The sequence below is a fragment of the Coturnix japonica genome, chromosome 1 (assembly GCF_001577835.2).
Source record: "Coturnix japonica isolate 7356 chromosome 1, Coturnix japonica 2.1, whole genome shotgun sequence".
NCBI lineage: Eukaryota > Metazoa > Chordata > Aves > Galliformes > Phasianidae > Coturnix > Coturnix japonica.
The window spans coordinates 169,937,313-169,958,551 of NC_029516.1; the positions used below are offsets into that span (position 1 = coordinate 169,937,313).

At 39.0% G+C, this 21,239-nt stretch overlaps 1 protein-coding gene and 1 long non-coding RNA gene across 22 annotated transcripts in view; one reads left to right on the forward strand and one right to left on the reverse strand.

Annotated features, from left to right (window-relative positions):
• DLG2 (discs large MAGUK scaffold protein 2) overlaps positions 1 to 21,239 on the reverse strand; it is a 964,547-nt gene that overhangs the window by 698,345 nt on the left and 244,963 nt on the right. Inside the window, exon 1 of one of the 20 annotated variants that reach the window (XM_032442244.1) lies at positions 15,004 to 15,928. The exons of 18 other annotated variants lie outside the window; for them this stretch is intronic. In XM_032442244.1, the coding sequence (XP_032298135.1) occupies positions 15,004 to 15,123 (120 nt within the window). In that variant the 5' untranslated portion in view covers positions 15,124 to 15,928. Of the gene's footprint in view, positions 1 to 15,003; positions 15,929 to 21,239 lie in introns of those variants that run through there. One more of the 20 variants, XM_032442249.1, reaches the window with a different exon arrangement.
• Positions 4,106 to 10,397, forward strand: LOC107308494. 2 transcript variants are annotated; one of them, XR_004305998.1, is made up of 3 exons: positions 4,106 to 4,193; positions 7,683 to 7,771; positions 10,274 to 10,397. It is a non-coding gene; the product is annotated as an uncharacterized LOC107308494 (long non-coding RNA). The 2 variants fall into 2 exon arrangements; XR_001552821.2 differs by lacking the exon at positions 10,274 to 10,397 and adding an exon at positions 7,857 to 7,939.

The window sequence follows — 21,239 nt, forward strand, 5'->3', positions numbered from 1 at the left end:
ATGTACTCCAGCATTTAGGTTGCATTCATGTTCCAGTGTATTACTACTGATATAATACTTTTCTTACATGGTGGGGACTGCATTTTCAAACAGTTGTGCTTATGTCACCTAAGTAGATCTCAGAAGCCCTCAGCCAGAATCTTAAACAGAAGGAAGAGAAAGATAAACTGAAGCCAAATATACTAGAGGTTAGAAATTCCCTCAGAGAAATGGAGGCTGGATGCATTTTTCTCGTTCTGACCAAACCTTAATTTCCAAAGGCTATTGTTGAGGGATTAAATTTCAGCACTGATCTTAACTTTTTTTTTCTTTCTTTCTTTTTTTTCTTTTTCCTAATTACTGCATTAACAGAACACTCAAAACTGTCATAAATCATCTTATTCATTGGCTTGTGTCTGGCAGAGAAGAGTACCAGCTGCTTCAGAAGAGAAGCAAGACACCTGAACAAAAGCTGAATAACTTACATAGTTTGTACATTGGAGCATGGAGTCCGTATTTTGAATTCATATGTCACTTCTCTTCTTTAAGTCTTTCCCAGATCTCAACTATTTTGTTGCTGAGTTCCAGTCATGCACTATTTATTCCAATAACATCTCCTTTCACCAGTTTTAGGAGTGCTGCCTTTCAGCACCACTGAATGTCCCTTTGGTGAAAAGTGTAGGAAAACTTCAAGACAGGAAGAAAAAACATGTTCTTCCTATGTTCTTCCTACTGCTAGCACTGTAGTCTCTTACTTCACCATTTACTAACCAGTAAAGCCTGAAACTTTAAAGCTCTAATCCTGGAAGCCTTTCCTCACTAGTGACCTTCATACATACATATATATATATGTATGTATGTATGTATGTATGTATGAAGGTATATATATGTATGTATATATATATAAAAAAGAAACCTGATGAATTTTCAGATAAGTACAGTAGGTTTGTTCTTGCTTTAGGCTGATAAGATTTCAGATCTAACAAGTAATTACAAAAGAAAGGGGAAATCTCCTGCTTATTTATTATTAATTTAAACAGGAATTGGTATTTCCTGGTAAAGAAAGGGAGGAGAACAAAGTGATTTTCTCCATGAAAGGAGGAATTAAACAAAACATAATCTTTCCTGATGGACAGGAAGAAGTGATCAGCAAATGAGCTCAGTTATTTGAGGGGGGAAACTGCTGAACACAGGAAACTTAAATGAAAAACAGTTTTCCAGCTGGTGAGGCATGTTATTACTAAAGGCTTATGTCAGAATGGAAGTGATATGTTCTACTAGTATGGTGAGGGAAAGGCAAGGCTAAGACAGTGCCACAGCTCACTGAAACTGAGGAGGAGAAAAACAGTGGTCCCACGGTCATGGTAGAAAAGAAGGGTGGTGTGAAATCTACAGTGAGATCACCACCAGAGTGATAGAAAGCCACACTACAATGGGCGCAGGTTCACAATTAGACCCTGTAACTACCTTGCCTTCCTGCTGCCATTTTCTTCAACACAAAATGCATAGATATAGCACGAATAGAACATTACTTTGATATAGCATTGCTTTAAACCCACTATATAAGGGTAAAATCTCAGAGGTGTAGCAGTCAACTTCTGAGAGCCATGGGAAGGAAAAATAAAAATAAAACCTTGGAGGAAGATCTGGAAGATTTGAGGCAGTAAAGGTAGCAGTTTTTTGAGCTGCATCCCAAGGTATTCACAGAAAGATATACACTGCAAGAGAAACAGGCAGTATTTCAATGAAAAAAAAAAATATATCACTGGAGGAATCAGAGACAGAGTTGAAAAGTATTGCTCCATAGATAAGTTTGATGCAAAGCCAGGAACTAGCATCAAATGTCAGTTGTGGAGAGATTGTGCGTGTGCGAAGAAGAGACAGTCATGGCAGATGCAATTTTGGCAAAATAAAATGAGTAAGATGAGAATAAACCAGGGAAACCCAGAAGTGACTCACTGCTGTTTACAGTTGGCAATGAGAGGCAAGAAGTACTGCCTCTTGGGTCCTGAGGAGGGGCTTAGAGGGTGCAATATGCAGTCAACTGTAAGATCAGTGCCAAGGCTCTTTGTGCTTTGAGGGTTAAGCTGACTGCGTAAATAATCATTTGGAAAAAAATAAAATAAAATAAAAAATTACAGTTATTTTCTCTTTTCCTCCCTATACAGAATTGGCTATGGGTTGCATACTGCCTTAATCTGTGTAACGCTGAGGGCGTTGATTCTGCAGCCCTTCACACACCAGGCTGCAGTCAGCTTTTCCTTTTGATGCATTCCACCTACACACCCTGGTTGATACAGCTTTACCTTTGCTTCCATGGAGCAGACACACAGAAGAGATTGTTCATCTGGGGATGCCCCCACCTTTTTTCTTCCGGCTGACTATTGGGAAAACACTTTCTTTTTTCTGCTTCTTTTTTTTTTCTTTTTTCTTTTTTTCTTTTTTTTTTTTTTTCTTTTTATGTTAGTACTGATGTTTGCCACCAGCTACAGAGCACACTAAAAACGTTTATGTGTCTTTGTTTCATCATGCTTTGTGCAAAAATATCCTGACTAGGAGCAATGCATGCATTCATGATTTATCATCCTGTCAAGAAATCTTTAAACATTATTTCTGTATTAAGTGCATGAATTCCCATAAAAACAGAAGACAACAAACATTCTTCCTTAGCTTAATACCACTAAAACAATTACATAGCAACAAGCTGTAGCTTACACTTAACTCACTTAATTCTGAACTCTTTATGGGTTGAGAGCTGTTGCATTTTCAGTATGAAACAGAGTGACAGAAATACACACTTAAATATCCAAGCTTTTGTAAAATTTGGTCTGTTTAGATGATATGTCAGCATTTAAATCTAGATTGGGGTAATCTCAGAGTCAAGTAAAATGTTTCAGTTAGATGGATAATGTTAATTATGAGGGCTGTTCCAAATGTAATGCCTCCTATTTTATTATGTTGGCCCACAACATTATTTTGGTGGTGCACCAGTAGATGTTGATCCTTCCCATCAATATTACATTATATTTTGTTGTTGTGAGATAGATGTCAGTAGGGGAGCAGACTGACAAAGTCTGACATCTGACATGGAAGTATGTATGAATCCAAGATGTGGCACTGAATCCCTCAATGTGGAAAAGCATTTCCTGAACATTTATGGAGACCAACCAGTGGATGTGAGCACAAGTGGGTGGTGCATTTCACAATATTAATGACAAGCCACGTTCCAGACAGCCATGCATAGCTGTCATACTGTGAAAATGAAGAGCATCTCAATCAGCTCATCCATGTAAATCAATGGATTATGACCAGGGAACTGTGTATGGAGCTGAATATCTGCTTCAGTGAGTTGGAAATGATGGTGGCAACATTAGAATATCTCAAAACTTTCACCAGGTGGGTCTCACAAAAGTTTGCACACGAATAGAAAGAACACTGTATGCAAGTTTTTCAGGACCTATTGAAACAGTATCAGGCTGAAGGTGAATCACAATCTCAGGTGACAAGACTGTGGTGTCACTACTATGAGCTAGAGTCAAACCAGCAGTCCATGGAGTGGTGACATGTGAATTACAAACTGAAGAAAAAGTTCAAGTTGTAACCCTCAACAGGCGAAATGATGTGCAGTATTTTTTGGGGGTAGGAAATGGGTGATTCGTCTGGACTCACTGGAACTCTGACAAACTATCAACTGCGACCACTAGATCATGACACTGACTAAGCTGAAAAAGCTTTCAAAGGCCAGAGAAGAAGACAATCTCCCTCTTGCAACACGATAACACCAGGTCTCATAACAGTTTGAAGATCATGGAGTACATTGCCAGTCTTGTCTGAACTGTGCTACCACACCAAACATGCAGTTTGATACCTTTTGTCTTCAATCTGCTCAGGCTTCCACTCATGCAGAACTTCGCAAGCTCAGAATGCAGCTCCTGTTCATTACTGGTGAAAATGCATAGATGGTGGAGTCACTCACTCCCCCCACCCCTCCCACTCTTTAAGGTGCAATAATGTATTTATTACGTCTATCAGCCTTTTCTGATGAAACAATGGAAGCACTTCAAGACTTCTGGGTTCAACCTACTTTTGTAGGCCCATGTTCAGTCTTTCTTCTTGTACTTCTAGCCATGTTTATTGTTCATCTGCATACCTGTGGGTCTAATTTAGGCTAAGCTCTAGTTATGTACATTCAGAGAGACCAAGCTTGTAGGAAGGTGAGCCCTGAATTTTTTCAGCTGACATGCAAGTCAATGTACGTGCTCCTCTTCTTTTTCTTTCTTTTTATTTTTTTCTCATGACTTTGCACTGCAAAAGCCACACTGCCCTCAGAAAGAAGCCAGACCTAAGTGTGTTCTCCTTAATCTGATCTCAGATAATTTTAAAGCAACTAAAATAAACTACAACAATTGAGCATCTTTGAAATAATGGTCTGGTATACCAGCTGGGCAAGAGGGAAACATGTTGCAAACAGCTCAGTTCAATTACTCACTGCTTACTTTTTTGAATATTAATCAAGTAATTTAGAAGCAAGAAATGAGACAAAAACAAAGAAAAACAAATCAGATGATCTCATTGTCCCACTAGGTCTTGGTTTTGCTTCATCTCCAGGGCATCTTGGCTGACCCTTCGCAAGTTTGCTCCTCCTCTCACATTTTAATGTCATTCTTCTGTTTCATGTAAAAGGAGAGGAAATAAAAAGCGCCTTGACCTGCATTAACAATCCCATCCTTGCTGCTTTGAAGGATGGGATTAATTTGACCAGATGGACATGTCTGTAGCAGAGAGACCTACATCTCAGCTAGTCACCTAAGCTCTCTCTTGTAAATGGAGAGAAACTGGCACTTTCAGGACAAAATTAATCTCATCTCCATGTAGATATTTAAACTAGGTCATATGAATCATGCCTCAGAAGAGACAATTCCTCTCTGCTGACACTAAAGGGAGCCTGAAATCACTAGATACAGATGTTTATATCAGTCATGTCTAAATTTAGGTGAGCTGAATGCCACCTGAGTTCTTTAGAGCGCTCTCTTGCTTTAGAGGTAAAATTAATTTTTCCTCACTCTTCCATTACACGTGTAGTTGGAATCAAGCATGAGGCCTTCATCTACCATGTGATTTACTGCTACAAAATCAAGTTTTCTAAGGAAATTGATAACATCTCAAAATCAGAATGAGGGCCCGCGCAGCCTTATCTAGTGAGAGGCAACCCTGCCCATGGCAGGGGGAGTGGAACTGGATGGGCTTTAAGGTCCAACCCAAACTATTCTGTGATTCTATGATGAAGCTCAAAGAAAAGTGCAAAGGCATGCCCATGGGGACAAATAGCATTAGGCAGCTGAACATTCTGAGGGCACCCAGTCGGAATAAACTCTGCAGACAAAAGACATGGGGGTCCTTGTGGACACCAAGATGAACACAAGCCAGGAAAGTGCCCTTACTGCTAAGAAGTCAAATGATATTCTTGGCTGTGTCAGGCAAAATATTGCCAGCAGGACAAAGAGGTAATCCTTCCTCTCTGCACTGTACTTGTGATGCCACATCTGGAGTACTGCATCCAGTTCTTAGCCCCCAGTGTAAAAGAAACACAGATATGCTGTAGAGAGTCTAAGGAAAGTCCACAAAGATGATGAAGGGATTGAAGTATGTGTACTCTGAGGAAAGGCTGAGAGACTTTTTAGCCTACAGAGGAGAAAAGCGGAGGGCATTTGATGAATGTATACAAATATCTGAGAGGAAATTGCCAGGATCTTTTCAGTAGTGCCCAGTAACAGGAAAAGAGGCAAAGGAGGATCACTGAAACATAGAAGGTTCAGTCTGAATTTCAGAGAGCATTTTAGTACCTTGTGGGTGACAGAGCACTATTAAAGATTGACTGGAGAGGCTGCGGAATCTTCTCCTTAGAGATATCCAAAAGTCAGTTGGACATGATCACTCTGCTGTGGAGCAGGGGTTGGACCACATGGACATGGGTCTCTTCCACTGTCAACCACTTTGTGATTCCATGAAAAGAATGGAGATAAGGATATGAAAGCACTGGTGAGCATTCTGACCTCTTCTTAACAAGAATGTAGGTTCATTTCTTCAGTGATCTTCCAGAATAAATGAAATCATCTTTCAAAGTTTTCATATTTTCATTTTCATAAGTATCTATGTAATAACATGATGCTTTATATAATGTCTAGTTACTGAATTGCTGACCATGATCATAGCCATGATAATCCAAGGTTATAAGTGAAGACAAAGGGCTACACTTTAGTGGGCTTCCTCTGTGTTTCAACAACCGAATGTGATCCAATAAAAGAAAACAGTTCTTCCACACAAGTTCTGTTACTCATAATTTATCTTAACTGGGAGATCTGTATTTTGCACAAAGATCAGCATTTCAAAAGTGTTCCTGACTTTTGCTTAAGGTTCAGTCAGAGAGAAATTTCTAAACAGATACTCAAAGACTGGAGTTAAAGAGATTCATTCCTTCCAATTTCTATTATCCTATTTATGGCTGCGTTTTCAAAAACACTTAGCATGAAATTGCTGATAAAATGTATATTAAGAATGTTCTGAAAGAAAGACATACACGTAATGCCAGGTTAATGGAAAACAGTTCCTGTCAAACTAACGTTATCTTTTTTAGATGGGATTACAAATTAGGCTGGCAATGGTAACAATGCTAGTATAATATACTTAGACTTCTGTAAATCATTTGACATGGTGTTGCATGACATTTTATTAAAAGCAAAATCAAAATGGCATACATTAAGTGGATTAAAATCTGTCTAACAAAAGAGTTCAGAGTGTAATTACAGACAGGGCACTTGATCAGCTGTGTTTTTTGGGCTCCTCGGAGATCGATTCTGGTCGTATGCCTTCTTAAATGTTGATCAGTCTGGAAGAATTACTGATCAAATTTAGAAATGACAGGAAAAAAAATATATAGTGTGGTAAATGGTGCAAAGAAGATCACCCGTACAGATCAGTGTATTTTTTAACACAGACAGTAATAAAGTCCTAACTTTTGGAATAGAGAAAGCAACCCCTCCTCACAGAAACTTCCCAGAGAGGCACAGTGTGCTGTTAAGCAGATGGCAGCCCTGGTAGATAACGGGCAGAACAGGAATCCCCGGTGCAGCAATGGGGTTGAAGGAGCCAATGTAACCCTGGACATACCCACAGCCACCTTTATAGAGAGCCAAGATATTCATTACCTTTGCACAGGGCTGCAACTGCTCTGAGGCTGTGTCCAGCTATGGCACACACAGACTGCAAAGCCTGCCATGAAACTGGAGAGAGCTCAAAGACAAGTCAGAGGAGGAATGAGAGCGCTGGCAATTGTTCTTTGTAGTGAAAGATGCCAGGAGCACTGTTTATTTATTTAATCAAAGAGATGATTAGGTGATGCTTTCACAGCAGTCTAGAGGAGTTCATGGGAGGAATAAGCCTTTGCAGTGGAAACCTCAGTCTAGTGGATTAAAATGTAGCAAAAAAAAAAACAAAAAAACTGGAAGTGACTCAAAAACTGGAAGCTGAGACTAGATTAATCCAGACTAGAAATAAGGCATAGATCTGCAACAGGGTAATTAACCCCTGGAATAATACAAGTGTAACACTTGTGAAAGTTGCTCCCACATCAAAATTTAAACATATTTACAAATTATGGTTGATCTGTCTAACTTGAAAACTTGGCCAATTATTCTTGTTTGCAGATAAAAAATGAAGTTTTGAAAGCAGATCTGGAGCAGGCTGAGAATCTTGTCCAAAATTTCAGCAGATATGTGTGAAGTATATGTGTGAAGTAAGTATTTTCTTCATCTGTCCTGCAACTTGGATAAAAATGCTTTCCTGAGTTTCACTTCTACAGTTAATTCTCCTTTCCTAAGGTTTTAATGATCCTCTGTGCTATCAGAAGAAGGTGAGCCTTTCCAATTACTTCTCTTCAGAGATTTCAATTTTAAATTTGAGAGTTTCACATCTTCAGTGAAAGTGAGAATAAAAAAATGCTTATGCTCAGGCTTCTTTGGTTTGTTTTTCTGGGATTTGGATTCTGTTTTACTTCTCTTTTCTGAAGAACTCTGGAAGCTGTGCAGCTATCAGGAGAATTTATACTATTTCATGTGCAGCTCTCTCTGGAGACAGAAAGGGAAATATCAGCTACCTCTGAGAAAACAGTGATGGCAATGCTTTTAATAATTTTTTATTATTATTGCTATGGAGTTTCTGTATTAGTCATTATTTTGGTTTAAGGACACAGGTGGAATGCAGACTGCCTGAATGTGCTCCAGAGTTCATTTCTCCAGTGTGCATCCTCAACTAAAAAAACACCAGTTCTTCTCTTTTACTTTGGCTTCTCTGCTTCCAAAAGAATCAGAAAATCTCCTTCTCTCTCCTTGTCTGTAAGGCTACATGGAAGGAGGACAGAGAAGGTTTTCCCCTCCCAAACAGGTAGAACCATTTCACACTTTCCCCTCATTCCAAGGCCAGATATGAACAAAACATCTCAACATTTCCAATATACACCCACAGTCAGTAGCAATAACGGAGGACACATCTTGAAGACTGTAAAATGCAAAACTGCATTCAACCACAGAACCTGGAATATCTTTATCTAATTTAGCATGAGCAAATGGGACAGAAGAAAGATGAAGTTGGAAGTGTGTGTAGTTAGGAGATAACCATGACACACTGTTGAGCAGCCTCTAATTGCTGCTGGTTATTATCAGCTCCATCCGTCATTGCTTAATGGTCTTTTGCATTTTTTCCCATCAAGGTGATGGGACTCACAGAATTTCCCAAGAGAAATAAAACCTTACTTTTGCCTGAGCCCAACATTTTGTATGCAGCATTGTTGTCAAGATTGTTGATCTAATTTCTCCACAAACTCATAAAAACCAAACAGGCAATGGCATCTTTAGTAACCAGAGCAATACTATCATTGGAGATTTAAGAGCAGAGCATTTAATTTTTCATCACTTTCATATAAACATAAAATTGCCAGATATAGACATGATATTATAGTTACTTGTATATCTTAAAACCCCAACAAATTTAAATATATTTACAGTCCTAGGTCTTTCTGTTCTCCCCCAACAGAAAGGCCTGTTATTTATCTCTGATGAGAGTAGCACATCAGATAAGCTCTAATGAGCCCACATTAGAATAGGAGATACAAAATATTTTTGTTGGTAGTAGCAGTATCCAGAAATTTCTGAATGAAGAACAGCTTCTGTATATTCCAGACAATATTTTTTATGGCTAACCCTTCTAACCTTATGTAAGTACCCTATATCCCCGTAGCATAACATTCATATTTGCTTCGTGTTCATAATGAGTTTGGCCTTAGCAGTGGAATTAACTTCCTATCCTGTGTTCAGCACCTTAGCATCTCTGTACCAATTCACTCGTTTATAATGACCTTTAAGAGAATATTATTCTGGGTTAAAGGCTACGTAAAGTTTCATTCTATCTAGAAAACCAGAACTGCTGTCCTGTTTTTCATTTATTCTAATTACTGCTTTCATTCATTACTTGTTGTGTCCATGTGTCATAAATCAACACTTGAATATGAGCAGTGTTAAAGTACGTACTTAGGTATTATAAATGCTTGCAAATCTGGGCAAGGCTGATTTCAGAAGTGGGAAATCAATCTTAAGGATTCAAATGATGTATTTCTTATTCAGAAAGAACTACTATTTGAATTATATCTATTTGAATTATATGAAACTTAATTCAGATTTTCTATTTACCAAAACTCCTATTAGCTACTCAGGTGTGATTGCAAAAACTAGGCTATAAATTAGAACTTTATCTTTCTGCCTTTAAGAGTGGGTAGCAACAGTATATTTTAATATATATAAATATTAAAATATTTATAATTTATAAATATACATATATATATAAACAGGTACAGTAAACCATCAAAAGAAAAATATGCTGTGGTGCTATTACTGTTGTATTTTTTGAGAGAGAATTCTCTTTGTAGAAGTATGTCCAAGAGATAAGTAAACCTCTTCTGCAATGAGTTAGCTCTTCCCTAGCATTCTGCCATTATTTAACAAAAGAGTTACAGCAGTGCAAAGTTTTTAGCTCTCAAGGTCAGATTCCACAATAGTTGAAGAAATTCCTTATGAAGTTCACAGTGTTGCTTATTTTATAGTCCAGGCAAATATTTTCTTATCAGATAAAATATATACATAACAGAAATTGAGCCAGATATTCACAACATTCATGATATTATCTTTTGCCATAACTCCAAGCCAAATGGGGTAGAAATTCCAAACCAAATTTGTTTGCTTTCTAGGAAAAACCTAAATTTCATCTTGGTGTCCAGTACTAGAGGAACTGCACTTTGACCTGCCACCTGATTTGTAGTTACAACTGCTATGAAAACACTGGGCCAGACCATGTCAGACTTTATCATAAGTACAAAAAGGAATACAAAAACTTCTGAGTAGAATGGTTTAAGAGTCTATTCTTAATTAAAATTGGGAAAGTAATAAAACAGTTTTTCTTGTTTACTCCATTTAAAATCTTGTATTGAAGACATTTGTGTGACTTCTGTGAACTGGTCGTTGCTTAATAGAGACATGTTTGGGGATGGTGTTTGGTGGAAGACTTGAAGGAGACAAATATGCATAAGAGAACAGGCACTATGTCTGAAAATCTGAGAGAGCTGTGAGTCCAAATCCCTTTGATTTCTTTATAAATGCCAGAATTCATCCTCCATTTGCAAATATAATACTACAGAAGAACATTCTGTGGCAATACAGGCTCAAGTCTGAAACATTTAGAATCACGTTTCCTTTGGAAGACCAAAGCAATTCTTGTTGCAGGTGGTGAGGTATGTGATCTACACAACTTAGTTATGTAGCTAAATCATTAAAGTGTATCAGGAGAGGGGAAGAGTTACGGCTACGTGTAGAAATGTGGACAAAAGTTGGTAGCTCAGTTAGCTTTTGTGATGTTTTACAGCTTTTGGCAGTGAAACACTCTGCTATTTATTACTGCAATTCTTCTGCCTTTATTACTTAATCCACAAGCTAACACTGCAACTGGAAACTCCTCAGTTAAGACAATAATTTATGTTTTTGAAATCTGGGTGAGACAAGAGAACAGAGAAATCTAAACTAGTCAAAGGATGTCAGCTTCCAGCATCCTCCATAGACTTAAGCTGTGCTCTGTTCCTCAAAAGGTTCTCAGCATCACCTGAGATCCTCAAAAAGGGACAATTTTGGGGTCAAAATTTCAGTCATCAATCATATCATGGTTACTATTTGACCCAGGCTAGCATAATCTTCTAACTGAAGCATAGGAGATCAAAAGGGAGTGTATTTGAAATACAGTCATTATCACTGTGTCCCAAAGTTCGCAGCCAGAACAAAGAAAGAAACTTACTTGGTCAACCCAGTGTTCAGGAAGGAGCTCAGTTCTGTGAGGTGCCTTAAACTCCCACTGAACTAAATCTGCACCTCCTGAGAAACCTTTGAAAGGGTAGGATCTCAGAAAGGGTAAGGATCTGAATCCATAACAAAATCTCCAATCTTTATGTTCTCATGGCCTCAAAGTTCTCTGCTGGCTGCTGCTAAGAATGAGGTGCTTCTAAGTGAGAAAAACCAGTGCTTGCTTTGAGTCCTACACTACTGTACCAGTGAAAGACATCAGCTCTGCTTCCCAGACTCACAGAAGAAGCAGCTGTGCCTCCCCTAAGACGCTCAGTCTGTCATCCAGAAATAGCAGTCCAGGTCCACAATAAAATGTGAGAACTACACATACAGTTCACCAGGGGAGGGGAAAGGAAAATCTCCTGCAAACTTTTAAGAAAAACAAGACCCTACTCCATAAAGGTTTTTTGAGTTTGTCTCAGGCTTTGACAACCTAAATATTTGCAATGTTTCCCATATTTTTACAAGAAATACTGCTAATACTGGGGGAATTTGAAACGCTTATCTAAGCCAAGAACAGAAAGTTTTTAATGGCAACATGTAAAAATCACTTCATGTAAATACAGAAAGCGTTTTCCAATACACCATGGACACAAGCACAGCTACAGACAACTGGGACTGGGCAGCCCCCTGCCATAGTCACACTGAAAATACAGCAACTGCAGAGAGAGGGACAGCATGTTATCAGGCACTCTGCACATTTACACAAGAGCACTTCTGATCTTGGAGGCACTGCTTTTAGATTTTAATCCACTGACTTCTGTGCTCATTTGTGCTATCTTCCACTGAGATACAACATTGTGCATATATGAGAGCAAGAAAGAGATCAGTTAAAAAGACAGCAACTCAATAGTGTTGCATCTAGTAAACGGACAATGGTAAGCAGTAGTTAGATTCTCTTTTTTTTTCTTTTTTTTTTTTTTCTTCTTTATTTTAAGCTGAATATAATTGTTAAAGTGTAGGTCTACAGAAATTCTGACAAAGACATTTTGCCCACAACTTCTCAGACATCTTCCTCTTTTTAAACCACTGTCTTTGCTTCTACTCAGGAAGAAAAAAAAAACAAAAACAGTTCTTCACATAAGAAGGTACAAGTTCATGGTCTGTACTGTTCTTCAGTTAACTGCAAACACAGAAGAATGCATGGAGAAGAGATCTTTTTACAAGTCTGCATACGCCAACCAAGTTCATATGGGCAATCAAGAAGCAAGAGTCCTACCTTGAACTTGAAAAATCTGCTTTCTCTAAAGCCATAAAGTGCAGCTGCCATCAGAAACAGACCCAATTGCTTTTTCTTTTTCACTTTCCAGGGCAAGCAAATCTATTTCCTGTTACAGCCTGTACTTAAAGTTTAATTCTATCTTATGACTTAAAGACTAAAATATTTGAGAACCACTGAGATTTTTCCACCCGTTTAAAAGGGGGAAAAAAATAAAACTAGAAACAGATGTTTTATAATGTATTTCATTTATTTTGGCCACCCATAAAGCTGTGGCTTATGTTAATGCCAACTAAGTTAAAAGCAACAGAGTTCTGCAATGCACTTTAGAATGACTGGGCATGGGAAGTACCTTTCAATAAACTTCTATTTAATAAGCAATTTTTCTTGTCAGAAAATGAGTATAGGAATTACTGAAGATGTGAGTGGCACTGCCATACTTGGGCAATTCCTCCAGGGATGCAAAAAGCTTTTGTATGCTGTTATACCCCACTGCATAGCCTAGAAAGCAGATGACCAATGTATACACAGGAAACAGATGGGTTAGATGAAATTTGAACAACTGAGGACAATGTCCTTAGAACAACATCACATAAATAACAGCCAGTATGTTTATACTGTATCTCAAACAATTATTGCAGAGACATTTAACAGTGAGAGTTCCAACAAATTAAAGCTATCTTATTCCAACAATCATCAGACTTGAGCTAGCACAAACCTTTCACTTTCTTCAGTGTTCATGAATGGAAGCAAAAACATTTCAGAAGTGAAACCCATGAGACTACTCACAGTCGTGGTGGTGCTCACTGATAAAAGTATCTTATGGAACTTAAAGTGAAAATACTTATGTTGAATTTTTTCCTGTACCTATTCGTATTTAGACTGACAAATCATTGCTCAACAACGGACTGACTTTAGCAGAACACCTTCAGCACAGTACTGCAGGTTGGGGGACAGAAGGAGCAACAAAGAGTGATAGGTCTCAAAATATTTCTTTATTGACAATTTGCTGCAAAGAACACCAGGCTTATAACTTGGATATGATTTACCAACCTGCCTAAAACATAGCGAAAGCATAAGGACAATGGCTGTATTTTAAGACAGAGCTTCATTATAAGTTTTAACTAATTTTTCTCAGCTTGCTGTCTGAAATATTCAAAGAAAATATTTTTCCCCCTACTCCTTGTGAGAGACACAAAAAGTGAACTGCAGAAGTTAATGAAAAAGTAATGAAATATGAAAGCTTAGGAATTCAGTACAGCAACCAGCAGCACAGACTTTGACCACATCCATAGAATCAGATTCTTAGAATGCTAGCTTCTAATACAAAGTATCTTTTAAATTAAAATAACAATACAATTAATTTGAACTATTAAACAAATATGAAGTTCATTATTATCGAATCAAGTGCAAATACAGAAAACTCACTTTAATTCAGGGGCAAGCTAAGAACAGTTTAAAAGCAAAATATCCTTAAGAAGTATTTCTCCAGGCAAAGCAGTTTATCCATCATTTGACACACTCATTTGAACTTGAAAAAGCCAGAAAGCTGAAAGTACCTCCCCAATATGTTGACTGAGGACTGTAATTCATCTAAATTATGCAACTGGATTCCCACAGCTGGCCCACAGCTTGGCTTAGAGCTCAATTCAACACCAATGATCCTGTCTGCTAATATTGTCCTACTTGCAAAGAAGGTAATATATCCAGCGACTTATATTGAAGTTCTGACACTAATTAACAGAACAAGCAAATGCTGACATGAGTGACAAATGCTGGTTAATAGTTACTGTGAGACCAGTGCTGCCAGCTGGCATTTTTCTGTAACACTTTGCAGTAATAATCTATTGTTTATTTCTTAGAACATCGCTTATAATTTGTTTGTATGCATTTTGTTTTCAGTTAGAAACAAATCAGGACACAAAGGCAAAACCAGGCACAGCAACGAGACCCCGATCCCCAGACAAGTAATCAACAAGAAAGCATGCAAGCAGCATCACCTGGGGGATGCATGGGGACCACAGTATAGGAATTCTTATCCTATATAAAGCTATGTAGCTTTGCACAAACAGCCTTTGGCTTCTTGTCTCTGGCCTACCTGGACAGTAGCAAAACATGTTTATCAGATATACAAGCCCAGAACCTGAGCAGCAAGCAGTTAAAAACAGAAGGTCACTATGCTGCAAAATTAAAACATGCTTCTATGCTTCAGCAATACAGACAACGATAAAACAAAGCCTCCACAACCACCTGTAATAATATGCTTGTTCAGCCAGCAATTTCAAAGTACTCAGCAAGACAAGGTAGACATTTTCTGCAGCTGGTTTTACATGTACATTCCTGCCAAATTGTTGTCTCGTCTCCTCTTACCTTCACATTAGTCCGGAGTGCACAGTAACATGCAAAAAACATTGCAGTAAACAAGGAGCATATGGACCAGTATTCAGCGTCTCTGCTCTGCACAAACGGTACACACACGATCCCGAGCATGTGCTACTAAGGAGCATCCGTTCCCTCTGTCAGTTTGAAAATGCATTGATCTCTGTTTTTCTGACTACAAAAAGACATGTCTTGAAGGCACTGAGTGAAAGCTACATAGCTCTTCGTCGACTATATATAGCAAGATGCCCAGTAATTTCAATTAGCAGAGAATTCGGCAGCTGAAACTTGGACCTCAGTTGCTTTTCCTTCCAGCATTTTAAATTCAGGGGGGGAAAAGGAGGGGGAACTCACCCAGAGGGGAAAGGTGAGGAATTAAAATGTAAGCAGCAAGTTACTTATATTTCCCCCTGGCTTTGATGTCTTCTTTTCAATATTTTACAAACGTTATACACGGGAAATGAAGAAAGGTTTCTCTGCCAATTCTGAAATTTACTGTAGATTCTGCTCTGTTTCTGCCTGGTCTTGTTAAAGATGCAGCATCCCTTTTAAGAAAGACAACGTCATCAATCATGACAGATTCAACATGTTCTACTTACAAATACCGTCTCTGATTAAGGACAATGGCTGGCTGCCTTATTAACGTTTCCTCAAACGCAAGTTCAGTCCCCTGTGCTAATCTATTTTTAAATGAAAAGTCCCACCTACTCCTTCACTCTCATTTAATAAAAATGAAGCGGACTACTTCTTAAAATCCTGAATTGCATTGTGCTCCGAGCTGAGACTCTGGACATCGGTTTCAAACCGCTGGCTTGCTTTCTGGGATTAGAAACACAGAGGAAGAATTAAAATCAAAGCAGAAAAATCCTGGAGATGGCTGTGCCCTCACATTTGTAACTACATATTCTGAATTTAAAATGCTGAGATATCTTCCAGAAGGAGGGAACTCAGAACCTAGCCAGAAGGCAAAGCTTTAATTCACATGCACAAAAATAAGATCAAACCACTTCTTTTACTCCTGTCAGCTGCTGGGATGCTACACGTTAACTGATTGTTTACTGGAATGCAGGGACTCAACTCTTTGTTTACAGCACTGGGAACCACCGATATTCATACTGAATTATGAAGCAGCCTTCAGGGATAAAATCCAAGAAGAGCTTCTGATTTTTTCCTTTTTTTTCTTTCTTTCTTTCTTTTTTTTTTTTTTTTTTTTTTTTTTTCCACCGCAGCAGATACTGTGGGAGGTAAGGAGTGGAAAAGGCTTTGCTACCTCCTTCTCCATCAGCACAGAGCAATCTGTGTAGGATAAGCATAACTTAATAGAAATATCTGCAGTGACTTTTAGGATTTCTTTAAATAATGCTTTACGTAAACCCCTGGAAACCTGCTGAAATACTGAACTCCTATCAAAGTCGGTGGGTATCTTCTGTGGGCAATGAGGTGAAGAAGCTTAAACAGAAGGATGTGCAATGAAAGAAGAAAAGCAGGGGGAGGGGAGAGACGGCAGGGTTTTTTCCAACATCTTCCCAAAGACAAGCTCTCAGAAACTGTCGTCAACTCCAAGCGAACAGCTATTTTTAGCCCGTCATTGTTTGTGCCTTTTTTTAGGAATGAAAAAAAAGCAGTCGTGTTTAGAGCTAGATACTGCTCTATGATGTATTCTAAGTCAGCTACTTAATTTGATCCCCAGCTCCATCTGTCATACAAATTAAGTAATTAGTAATCACAACCGTCTTTGGCACAAGCAATGACTTCCAGAACAAAAGAGACAAACCCACTTCTTAAATCTAATTCTGCAGCTTCTATTAGTAATTAAACTGGGGTCTATATGCCATAGTTCAAAAAACCAGGATATCCCAAAGTTATGAGAGTTCATAATCCACCCAATAAGCTAAAACAGAGCAATATATCACTCAGCAAAGGCACGGAAAAATTAATTGATGGATTTTTCTGAGTGTCTTCAAGTGAAGAGAAAGAGATCGTGGCGTATTTTGCTGTACAGTACATTAAAGATTAAAATTTAGTATTTAAGTCACTGGAAAACAAAAAAATATATATCACAGATCTTGGGGAATTGTGATCCACTGGAGAAATGCAATTCAAAAAGCAAAGATGAATAAATGCACGGTCCCAAACTGTGAGGCAAGGCTCAGGCAAACATGTGGCTGCATATGAAAATCAAATTCAAGTCTCCTTTCTGCCAAAGGAATTATGCAAGGTTTCGGTCAGAAAAATAACTTTCTGATTCATGACTCTAAAAAGTTAATGTTTTTGTATTTAGGCAAACAAACCCAATATGAGGAAAATGGGGATCTGACAAAGAGAAGGCAGAGCTCTGTAACTATATGACTCCCAAGCGGTAACCTGTACAAAAGACTTCAAATATATTTTGGAAAACAAGAGGTAATGCAGTCCCAGAGTCTTCACTCAGGATAATCTCCCATGACTCCTAACTGTCTGGGAGGAGAAGTTATCTAGGAAATTACAGAGCCTGGCCCTCGTGACACCATACCAGTGAAAAGGGAAGACTCCCAGCCATGCCTCCTATAATAACCGTGGGGCATTTGAGAATTTGACGGAAAATTGAAACCTCTGTACAAGCCAGCAAGGTATTACATTGATAGCAGACCAACTTAACACATTTAGCAGGGGCTACTTCAGGTAATCTACGCAAGCAGAGCCCTGCAGGATTTGTTCACCCTGCCAAAACATTGAGTATCGAAGCAGTCAAACATTTAAAGGCAATGTTCTCATCAAAGAACGCACCGTATTTTATTATGACTAATCGCCGTTCCAAAGCATCACATATTAGTGCTATTTTCTGCCCTTGACACACTGGCGATAACAATGAGATGGGAAAAACCTTGCCCGAGCTTGCCAGACTTGCCAGAAATAGCAGAGCATTTCAGGTGCTCAGGGCCATTTCAAACAGGAGACCACAGAGTACAACCCCATGGATGAAAGTGAAAAGAAAATATAGGTCAGGCATGAAAACACTAGAGAGACAGTAGTCCAAAAGAGCCACACTACACACCCTCTTTAAAAAGACCCAACTCATGACCTCAATATTCTTAGATGACAGAAACCGCTGAAGCCTTTATCTTGAGCTGTCAGTTTTCACCTTACTTTATGCTCCTGTGACAAAGGAGGGTAAAAGGCAGCACTTGGTTGTCTGTGGGGCTTCAAAGGGAGCATAAAACCTGTGCTGCTCTGGTGGACCTTGATCTCAGGAGGACACGAGGGCAAGTGAGGAGGGGACAGGCCTGTAGCTGCAACTCAACAGCAGCAGAGTGAAACAGCACTGTCACTGCCCAAAGAGTGATAGGAGCTAGTAGCAGTAGTAGTAGTAGTAGTAGTAGTAGTAGTAGTGGTGGTAGTAGTAGAGATGGCATATTGCCATTATATGCTGATGATGCAGCCAAGGATCCCCACTGTGCTATGGTGTTATTCAAGGACAAAGAAGACAGTACGTGGAAGACATCACAGAAAAACAAACTGTACGGGAGAGCAATATTTTCATCCTTGGCAGTCTAATCATTTTCGAGGTTCTCCCAGGCATCGTGGAAACAGAGATATTTTAAAGGAGAGGAACAATAAAAGGAGTAGACTAAATGCATGCTGAAGAAAGTGATGCTCTCCAGTGTTTGCACTACAGTGCAAAGTGCCTCATTACACTTAAGCAGCACATTTGTTGGTAAACATTAAAAAATGCTTTTAAAAATCTTCCTGCAATGAGACAGATTTTATAATTGCCCTCCGCCAACATGGGGAAAGTAGAGATCAGCTAGAAACAAACAAACAAACAAACAAACAGAAAAATGAAGGGTAAGAGGGGTATGTTATTCTGTTCATGGACAGAGGAGAAGGGAAAAATGACAGTCCTGTTCTCCAAGGCATTGCTTTTCATCAGCCACGGGTGCATTTCTCTCTCTCTTTGCAGTGATGCTCTATCACACCCTGCCTTTGCACACTGCAGTGATACCACCCATACAGGACTCTTGCTGGGTATTGATTAAATACATCTGATTTCAGCACACGAGCTTTAAATTAGAAGGATTTTACTCCTTTCCCCATTTCCAAGATTTTAAACTGTCATGAAAATGTGATTTTCCACATTACAGGAAGAAGTTCATTACATTGAAAATCTCCATGTCTGGGAATGGGATAGTGAAGAAAGCACTGATATAGAACTCAGGTCTTGGGTGATGTAGGGTCAACAGTTTGAGATAGAAAAACACAGCTGACTCCTATAGAGTGAACTGAGTGTTCAGGGCACCTGGAAACACATGAAGAAAGGAGACTCTGGATCAAAAGCTACAGCTTGCAAGAACATTTTCTTAGGCTTTCTTTCATAAATGGAACAGTAAATCTAGAAAAAGTTAATGGACAGAGGAACTAAATTAGCAGTTTGAGCTCAGCAAATCTTCAAACTTTCAGAAAGAGAAACCAAAAAAGGCTGGGGATTATTCGCAAACTCTCCTTGCCAGTATTGTAAACATCTCTCTGGCACCCTGGCATTCTGATGGAAAAGTTGCTGAGTCAAATTTTCTCCCTCACTTCCAGGCCAGTAAACAGCAAAGACCTTCCCCTGGGCTCTTATAACTGAAGCCACAGCTTTCCTGAAAATGTTCTGTTTCCTTTTTTTTTTTTTTTTTCCCTGCAAAATCTTGCTAATAAAACTCTCTAATTCCTGATCATTTAATACTTTCCTTCATAATGTCCCAGCCTTCTGCTTTCCATCCTGTGGTTTCATAGAAGAATGTTCTGATGTGAAATATGAGAAAAACATAAAAGTTACTTAGAAAGTATTCCTTCTTTATATTGAATTTATATGTATTTTACGATCAAAGCCGTTGTGGTTACTATTTCAAAATAGAGCTATAAAAGTATATGTAATAAGCAAATTTGAAGAAGGTATATGGCCAAATGATCAGTAAAAGTGATTGAAGATCCTGTGACTCTTCTCTCTCTGACTGTCTTTCTCAGTAAATGTCTCTTCATTGCTCCCAATGACCCTGAAACTGAAGACTGAGAAACAAAATCCAGGTTCAGAAGGAATGAATTGGACAGAGTTTTATGAAGCATCTTGGGTTACTCACAGTCCCAGAAGTAGAGCTGAGCTCTGCTCTCTGGTGACAGCAACAGGGCTTGATGGAACAGAACTGAGCTGCATCAGGGGAGGGTCAGACGGAGATTAGGGAAAGTTTCTTTAGCAGAGGGCAATGGGTATAGAACAGGCTGACCAGGGCAGTGGGCACAGCCCCAAACTGCTGGAGTTAGAGGAGCATTTGGGCTTTGCTCTCAGCCATTGGGTTTGGATTTGGAGTGGTCCTGTGTGGAGTCTGGGGTTGGACTCACTGATCCTTGTGGGTCCCTTCCAACTTGGGATATCCTATGATTTTTCCTCTTTTGTGCCTATAGCCTGGGGATCAGGTTTATCTAATGTCTCATCCTGTCCCAGCTGATGGAGAACGCCTGATTCCATGATTGAGGATCTGCAGTTGAATTGTCTAGATGAAGTGTTAGGAGATATGGTTTAGCAGCGTAGTGGGTTGTAATAGTGATAGGAAGATGATTGGACTAGATGATCTTGTAGATCCTTTCCAACCTTATGATTCTATGATTTTATGATTTCCTGGATTTTGCTCAAATTGATGACTAACACATCTCCACAGTGCCTAGACGGCTCTTGGCAGTTGTTTATATAACCTGTCCTTCAAAACCTCTAATAACAGGAGGACAGTCTTTGAATCACAGAACTTCAGGGGTTGGAAGGAACTCAAGAGATTCAAACACACTGCAAAAGCAGGTACCCTACAATAGGTCCAGCCTGGTCTTGAATATCTCCATAAAAAGAGACTGCAACCTTATCCTGTGCTCTGTCACCTTTACCATATAGAAGTTCTTCCACATGCTAGTACAGAACACGTGTTCAAGTTTTAGGTCATTATTTCTTGTCCTATTGCTACACTCCACCAAGAAGAGCCTGGCTTCATCCATTTGTCCTCACTTCCCTTTAGGTATTTATAAACATTGATTAGGTGGACAATATTCATCAGCCATGGGCTATAGCTCATGGCCAACATGTTGTTCACCAACACCACCAAATTCTTCTCAGCACAGCTCCTCTCCATCAGGTCATCACCTAACCTGTACTGGTGCAGGCAATTATTCCTCCTCAGATGCACGACTCTACACTTACACTTTTTAACCCCCATCAATTTCCT